This window comes from Heterodontus francisci, chromosome 4, assembly GCF_036365525.1.
Source record: "Heterodontus francisci isolate sHetFra1 chromosome 4, sHetFra1.hap1, whole genome shotgun sequence".
Taxonomy (NCBI): Eukaryota; Metazoa; Chordata; class Chondrichthyes; order Heterodontiformes; family Heterodontidae; genus Heterodontus; species Heterodontus francisci.
In genome coordinates this window covers 176,428,743-176,437,270 of record NC_090374.1, presented here as the reverse complement: position 1 = coordinate 176,437,270, position 8,528 = coordinate 176,428,743, and the positions used below count along the sequence as shown (strand labels likewise).

The 8,528-nt window shown below is 45.8% G+C and overlaps 1 protein-coding gene across 1 annotated transcript; it reads right to left on the bottom strand.

Annotated features, from left to right (window-relative positions):
* Nucleotides 1-948: 948 nt before the first annotated feature.
* Nucleotides 949-1,572, bottom strand: LOC137368754 (transmembrane protein 215-like). The gene has a single exon (XM_068028945.1). The coding sequence runs from the start codon at nt 1,570-1,572 to the stop codon at nt 949-951; it is 624 nt and encodes a 207-aa protein (XP_067885046.1).
* Nucleotides 1,573-8,528: the final 6,956 nt, after the last annotated feature.

Genomic DNA, 8,528 nt, shown 5'->3' with positions numbered 1-8,528 from the left:
AAACGTTAACTCTGCTTCTCTTTCCACAGATGCTGCCAGACCTGCTGAGTGATTCCAGCATTTCTTGTTTTTGTTTCAGATTTCCAGCATCCGCAGTATTTTGCTTTTATTAAAGTAATCACACAGTCTCCTCACACCCTCCACCCAATAGCAAATCTGTGTTTAAAGGACTAAGTCTTTTAAAAATAAAGGTGTCTACAGACACACGAGTGATATAAATCACACCGAAGTACATCACCGAGTGTAACTTTGTAACAAACGCGCGTTCACTGACCTTCCCTGCCTAAACAAGGATTTTAGCCATTCACCCCTCCCACCTTAAATGTCCCTTTAAATGAAAAATCGAGTAAAACGAGACACAGCCTTCCATTCACAAATTGCATCCCTTCCAGGGTTCCCGCAATAAACATACAATCCACAGAGAGGGAGAAAAAAAATGACAATTAGATAAATAAAACATCTGATTTTTTTTATGGTTTTACTGCGGATTTTTTAAAAAACTCGCTCCCTTCAACACATTTCAGACACAGTTGCCTGTACACATGTATTGGTACAAAGCAGGTTCCAATCCAAGATATAGGCACGGCTGGGGAATAAAAGGATGCATTAAACGACCATGAAATCTGCAGAAAACAATGCAAAGGTTAAGAGTCTAGTCAAGTAATCAGAGCTACTTGCCCACCGTACGGTTTGCACTTTACAGTTACCTTAATATTTAATAACACTTAAAACCCTAGTGCCAACTGTAATATAATCCACAATACACGCCTGTGTTTATCTAATTGCTGCAACCCAAAATCCAGGTCTGCTTTTCTTGATAAAAGCACCCAAAGATGAAAGCTAACTTGCTTGAGAGGAGTCGCTATTCGGCTGCGGCAGTTGCACCTCGGGTTCTAGTTTCTCCCCTCCCCGGGCGCCCATTTTTTTCCCCAATACCTCCGAGTCTGCTCACACTATTGTCTCGTAGTCCCAGCAAAGTCTAACGTGTCGGGCTTCCCCCGGGCTGGGGTAACAACAATAATATCTGCCGTAGGGCACACTGTCCCGGGGGCAGTAGACCACACTGTCCCGGGTGGAGTACACACTGGTGTAGAAGGCGCTATCCCGGTTGGAGCAGAGCCGCTCGAAGACGCAGTAGTTGAAAACTCCGGACGGGTAATAAGACTCCAGGTATCTCCTGGCTGCTTCTTGGTCGCTCTTCCTGATCAGGCTCTTAGAGTCCACGGCGAACCCTCCCTCCTCGACCTCGGGGGTCTGAGTCCTGGTGGAGTTCTTGGACACATCCTGCCAGCTCCCTTGGACGCTTGGAGAAGCCAAGAGCTCGTCCTTGGCGTCCTCTTTGGTGTTGGGCCCACAGCAGGCCGGCCATTTGGAACATCCATCCGTCTTCTTGGCCAGGAGGATGGCGGCCAGTCCTGGTAAGAAGATGGCAGGCCCGATGGCAATGAGTGGGATATCCCCCAGAGTCTCTCCTTTGACTCCAGACACCGTGAACATAAACCCAAAAACCAGGAAGACACTAACCAGAGCCACCACCAGCCCTGTCCTAGGGTTGATGTTGTCTGCTCTCATTGTGAAGCACCAGGTTTGGCAATTAACAACACTGAGGCTGGTGAAACAAATGGTCCTTTTGTGGCGTGTCTCCCCCTTCCAATCCCCTCCTCCTCCCTAATAAGAGATTACACCCTCTGGAGTCTTGCTTCAGCCAGTCTTGGTATCCCGTCTGATAATCTGGATGTGGGTCAGTGACACTGAGCAAACACACTTGGCTCTTCAGTCACAGGGTCTCATCGGAGTAATCAGAAACCCTTGCCTTACTGAACTGGGGCATCAGAGAACTGTGTGTTCATCAGCGAGAAACTGTAGTGGCAAAGCCGAGGGAATCATCCAATTCCCCTTAATCAGATATCCTTTTTACACTTAACTTTGCTTAAACATCCAGAACTGCTTTTATATATCATGCAGAGTCTGTACTTATCCCAGCTGGAGACTGCTAACTGCCAGAGCTTTAAATGAACTTCGATGGACTGGGCAATATATGGAGATATTTACACCCGTCCCGCTGTCACCATTAATATCCAGTGTTTATGTAATAACCTCCGCCTGTTTATATACTGATTGAAAGGCTGTTCTTTCACTCCATGCATTTTAACTGTACCTGGATTATGTTACAAATGCATCTGTATTTGACCAGGTTAATGGTAAGGACACGAAATAGTTATAAAGTGAACTTTAGTTAAATATTTGTATAACAAATATCAACGCTGCACTCACTAGTTAAACACACACGGGGCATATAGGGTTATGCTCAAAGTACCGTTTTACTGCTATAGAAAGATTTTAGCAATAATAATGAGTGACAGACGATTCCTTTGTGGGAAGCGATTATGCAATTTTTCAAATGCAGAAAACAAACTCACAAGCTGCACTGAGTGCTTCTCCTCCCTTTTAAGTACTTCCTCAACTCGGAACTGGCATCTCCAGGGTTGAGGAATGCGAGTTAAGTATCTCGGCAAAGGAACTTCACTAACATCCCAAACACTTCCGTTATGAAAACCCACCCAGGGACAAGCGGCCCGCGTCGGTTGCAGCTGCTAAATATAGCACATGGGAGATGGGCTCTTGACATTTCTAAGCAGTCGATGTGGAGTTGGTGGAAGCTTGCAAATATTATTGTGTGTGTTTTTTCTTCCAAAATGTGCAGCAGGAGGTGAGAGATGAGAAATGGAAGAATTCAACAACAACAACTTGCATTTACATAGCACCTTTGTCAAAAATGTCCCAAGGCACTTCATCGCCCATCCCTATCTCTGTAACCTCCTGCATGCCACAGTCCTCCTAGATCTCTGCACACCTCCAATTTTGGCCTCTTGTGCATCCCCGATTTTAACTGTTCCACCATTGGTGGCTGTGCCTTCAGCTGCCAAGGCCCTAAGCTCTGGAATTCTCTTGCCTCTCTGCCTCTCTACCTCCTTTAAGCCACTCCTTAAAAGCAACCTCTTTGACCAAGCTTTTAGTCACCTGTTCCAATATCTCTTTATGTCGCTTGATGCCAAATATTGTTTGAATAACAACCCTTTGAAGCCCCTTGGAATGGTAGAGACACTATATCAGTGCAAGTTGTCTTCTGCCTGTTACACACTGCACAACATTGCTATTCAGAGAGCCCAAACCATGGAATAGGTGGAGAAGGAAGCCCTATCACAGCTGATGGCAGCGCAGGATTTTTAAAATTAATTCATGGGATGTGGGTATCGGTGGCTAGGCCAGTATTTGTTACCCATTCCTAATTTCCCTTGAGAAGGTGGTGGTGAACCGCTGCAGTCCATGTGGTGTAGGTACACCAACAGTGCTGTTAGGAAGGGAATTCCAGGATTTTGACCCAGCGACAGTGAAGGAACGGTGATATCAAGTCAGGATGGTGTGTAACTTGGAGGGGAACTTGCAGGTGGTGGTGTTCTCATGCACCTGCTGCCCTTGTCTTCTAGGTGGTAGAGGTCACGGGCTTGGAAGGTGCTGTCAAAGGAGCTTTGGTGAGTTGCTGCAATGCATCTTTAGATGGTACACACTGCTGCCACTGTATGTCAGTGGTGGAGGGAGTGAAAGTTGAAGGTGGTGGATGGGGAACCAATCAAGCAGGCTGCTTTGTCCTGGATGGTGTTGAGCTTCTTGAGTGTTGTTTGAGCTGCACCCATCCAGGCAAGTGGAGAGTATTCCATCACACTCCTGACTTGTGCCTTGTAGATGGTGGACATGCATTGGGGAGATAGGAGGTGAGTTACTCACCACAGAATGCCTAGCCTCTGACTTGCTCTTGTAGCCACGGCATTTACGTGACTGGTCCAGTTCAGTTTCTAGACAATGGTGACCCCCACAATGTTGATAGTGAGGGATTCAGTGATGGTAATACCGTTGAACATCAAGGGGAGATGGTTAGATTCTCTTTTGTTTGAGATGGTCATCGCACTTGTCTGGCACAAATGTTAATTGCCACTTATCAGCCCAAGCCTAGATGTTGTCCAGGTCCTGCTGCATATGAACATGGACTGCTTCAGTATCTGAGGGGTTGTGAATGGTGCTGAACATTGTGCAATCATCAGCAAACATCCCCACTTTTGACCTTATGATGGAGGGAAGGTTATTGATGAAGCAGCTGAAGATGGTTGGGCTAGGACACTACTCTGAGAAACTCCTGCAGTGAGGTCCTGGAACTGAGATGATTGACCTCCAACAACCACAACCATCTTCTTTGCTCTGGGTACGACTTCAAGTAGCAGAGAGTTTTCCCCCAGTTCCCATTGACTCCAGTTTTGCCAGGGCTTCTTGACACCACACTTGGTCAAATGCTGCCTTGATGTCAAGGGCAGTCACTCTCACCTCATCTCATGGTTGTCAATGATGCTGAAGATATTTCCACTGAAATACCTTTAAAGCCAGGAAGAATCATACATGAAGCTGCTACAGGCAAGTCTTCACCTAAAATCCTGAGCTTCCCAATGCATGTAACAGCCCTGTCCAAATGTGCATACTGCAGTGGCCCTGTACATCTTCATTGTGACCCTTTACAAACTACTTTAGATACTGCTCCTGCCCGGAACGAGAAAATTTTAGCAACTTTGCTTCCAATTTCCACCCTTCTCTCACCTTTACATGGTCCATCTCTGACACTTCCCTTCCCTTCCTTGACTTCTCCGTCTCCATCTCTGGGGATGGGTTGTCTACTAATATTCATTATAAGCCCACTGACTCCCACAGCTACCTCGACTACACTTCTTCACACCCTGCCTCCTGTAAGGACTCCATTCCATTCTCCCAGTTTCTCCGTCTCTGATGATGCTACCTTCCATGACAGTGCTTCTGATATGTCTTCCTTTTTCCTCAACCAAGGATTCCCCCCACTGTGGTTGACAGGGCCCTCAACCATGTTCAGCCCATTCCCCGCAACGCTACCCTCACCCCTTCCCCTCCCTCTCGGAACCGCGACAGGGTTCCCCGTATCCTGATTTTCCACCCCACCAGCCTCCACATCCAAAGAATCATCCTCCGCCATTTCCACCACATCCGGCGTGATGCCACTACCAAATGCATCTTCCCCTCCCTTCCCCTGTCAGCAGTCCGAAGGGATCATTCCCTCCGTATCGCCCTCGTCCACTCCTCCATTACCCCCACCACCTCATCCCCTTCCCACGGCCCCTTCCCCTGCAATGGCAGGAGGTGTAATACCTGCCCATTTACCTCATTTCTCCTCAGTTTCCAAGGCCCCAAACACTCCTTTCAAGTGAAGCAGCGATTTACTTGCACTTCTTTCAATTTAGTATACTGTATTCACTGCTCACAATGTGGCCTCCTCTTCATTGGGGAGACCAAACGTGGATTGGGTGACCGCTTTGTGGAACACCTCTACTCAGTCCGTAAGCAGGACCCCGAGCTTCCAGTTGCTGGCCATTTCAACACCACCACCACTCCCCCCGCCCCCTCTCATGCCCACATCTCTGTCCTGGGATTGCTGGCAGTGTTCCAGCAAACATCAATGCAAGCTCGAGAAACAGCGCCTCGTTTACCGATTAGGCACACTACAGCCTGCCGGACTGAACATTGAGTTCAATAATTTCTAGCATGACAGGCCTCCCCTTTTTATTTATTTTATTTTTTTTTATTTGCTTATTTTATTTTTGGTTGTTTAGTTTGTTTCTACTGTGCCTACCCACTGATTTTTTCGTGTTTGTGCTTGGGACCAGGGCTGTTCATTTTATTGTCAATTGACACCCTCTCTGTATAACGCTTTGTCTTTCAGCACACCATTAACATACCGTCCATGACCTTCTGGTCAATTATTCTCTGTGACCTTGTCCTATCAACACCTCTTTTGTTATCTCTTGCCCCACCCCCCGCTTTACTTGCTTAAAACCGTTTACATTTCTAGCCTCTGCCAGTTCTGACCTGAAACGTTAACTCTGTTTCTCTCTGCACAAATGCTGCCAGACCTGCTGAGTATTTCCAGCATTTTTTGTTTTTATTTTAGATACCCATCCTTTGATTCACTGAGGCCCTCTCTGCCTTCTCAGGTGGACATAAAAGATCCCATGGCCACTATTTCGAAGAAGAGCAGGGGAGTTCTCCCCAGTGTCCTGGCCAATATTTATCCCTCAACCAACATCACAAAAACAGATTATCTGGTCATTGGATTGCTGTTTGCGGGAGCTGACTGTGCACAAATTGGCTGCCACATTTCCTACATTACAACATTGACTGCACTTCAAATGTACTTAGTTGGCTGCAAAGCATTTTGGGACATCCTGAGGTTGTGAAAAGCACTATATAAATGCAAGTCTTTTTGTTTTACTTAATCAGAAGTGGTTTCAGGGATGAGGGATTACACTTATGTGGCGAGTTGGAGAAGCTGGGGTTGCTTTCCGTACAGCAGAGTAGGCTAAGAGGAGATTTGATAGAGGTGCTTAAAATTATGAAGGGGTTAGATATAGTGAATAATGAGAAACTTGGCAAAAGAACCAGAGGGGAGATTTTAAAAAACGCAACCAGTGGTTAGGATTTGGAATGCACTGCCTGATAAGGATGTGGAAACAGATTCAATAGTAGCTTTGAAAAGGGAATTGGATAAATACTTGAAGGAGAAAAATTTGCAGTGATATGAGGAAAGAGCAGGTGAGTGGGCCTAACTGGATTGCTCTTTGAGAGAGCCAGTGCAGACTCAATGAGCAGAATTTTTTTTATTTTATTTATTTATTTTTTTTTTTTTTAATGGTCTCCTGTGCTGTATTATTCTGTGATTCTATCTACTAATTTATTCTAAATAATTTTATTATGTATAATAAATTATACTTTATATTTTAGCCTGTATTACACAGTTCTTTAACATGGTTTACCCACTAGTTTGGAAAGATCAGCAGGCATATACAACTACGACAGCAACTTATATTTGTATAGCATCTTTAACATAGAAAAACATCCTTTGGCACTTCATAATTAAACAAACACAACACTAAGCTAAAGAAGGAGATATTAGGAGTGTTGACTAATAGCTTGATCAAGGGAGTGAGTTTTAAGGAGGATATTAAAGGAGGAGAGGGAGGTGGAAAAGTAGAAATGCTGGGATTGCATAGTTTAGTGCCTAGATGGCTGAAAGTACAGCCACCAATGGTGTTAGTCACAATATCACTGCACCACCATCTCCCCAATATTGGACAAGAAGTCTGACAACGCAGAGATAGTGGAGGGGTAGAGAGTGGGGGTGGCGAGGTAGAACTGGGTATCATCACCGTATATGTGCACCCTAACGCTATGGATTTGGATGATGTCACCTATGGGCAGCATGTAGATGAGGAAGAGGAAGAGGCCAAGAATAGGTTCACAGGAATGATGTGGGGGCAACGAGTGTAGACATTGTTGGAGATGTTGTGGCTGTATTTGGAGAGGTCAGAGTGGGACCAAGTGAGGCCAGTCCAACTGAACTAGACAAGAGGGGAGGCATTGCAAGGCGCTGGAGAGCGGTTCAGCCATGTCAAAGGCTGCAAAGAAGTCACGAGGAATAAAGAGTGACAGTATCTTATTTTAGTGACGTTGGTTGAGGGATAAATATGGGCCAGGACACTAGAGAGAGCTCCCCTGCTCTTCTTTGAAAGAGGGTCATGGAATCTTTTACGCCCACCTGAAACAGCAGATGGGACCTGGCTTAACGTCTTAGCTGAAAGATGGCACCTCCACCCTATTTAGTACTGCACTGGGAGTGTCAGCCTATATCCTGTGATCAAGTGTCTGGAATGTATTCCTGCACCTTGGAGGAATAACCATTAACGTTATGTGCACCATGACCAACAATGGAAGAACCAAATCAATAACCTAACACAATGACACACACTGTTAGTTTACCAATTCACTGGAGAATTTAAACACACATTCCACTAGACAGCCAAGGAACGTGGGATTTAATTAAACCAGGGAAATTCCCAGGCATCTGGAGAATCAAATTTTGAACAAAGCAGCCTGCTTGATAGGCAGCCCTCTCACCTCCTCAAACATTCACTCCCTCCACCACCACAGCACAGTGGCAGCAGTGTGCACCATATACAAGATGCACTGCATCAACTCACCAAGGTTCCTTCAACAGCACCTTCCAAAGCCGCAACCTCTGCCACCTAGAAAAACAAGGGCAGCAGACGCACGGGAACACCACCACCTACAAGTTCCCCTCCAAGTCACACATCATCCCGACTTGGAGATATATCACCATTCCTTCATCATTGCTGAACCTACCCCACACAGACAGCAGCGGTTCAAGGAGAATTAGGGATGGGCAATAAATACTGGCCTTGCTAGTGACACCCACATTCTGAGAATGAATTTAAACATTTTCTTTTAAATGTTCAGGAAACAACGGCTCTTCTGCTTGTAGTATTCTTTAGTATTGTGGCGACATCCGCTCCTCACCTGGGTCCAGTCACTGATTTGTAACATTCATGGAAAGCCTGTCGTGCAGTTCAACTGTTTCATTGTGGCAAGCCTGTGGCTCG

Coding starts and splice junctions, on each gene's coding strand:
- LOC137368754 (XM_068028945.1), bottom strand. CDS start 1,572: ATGAGAGCAGACAACATCAACCCTAGGACAGGGCTGGTGGTGGCTCTG.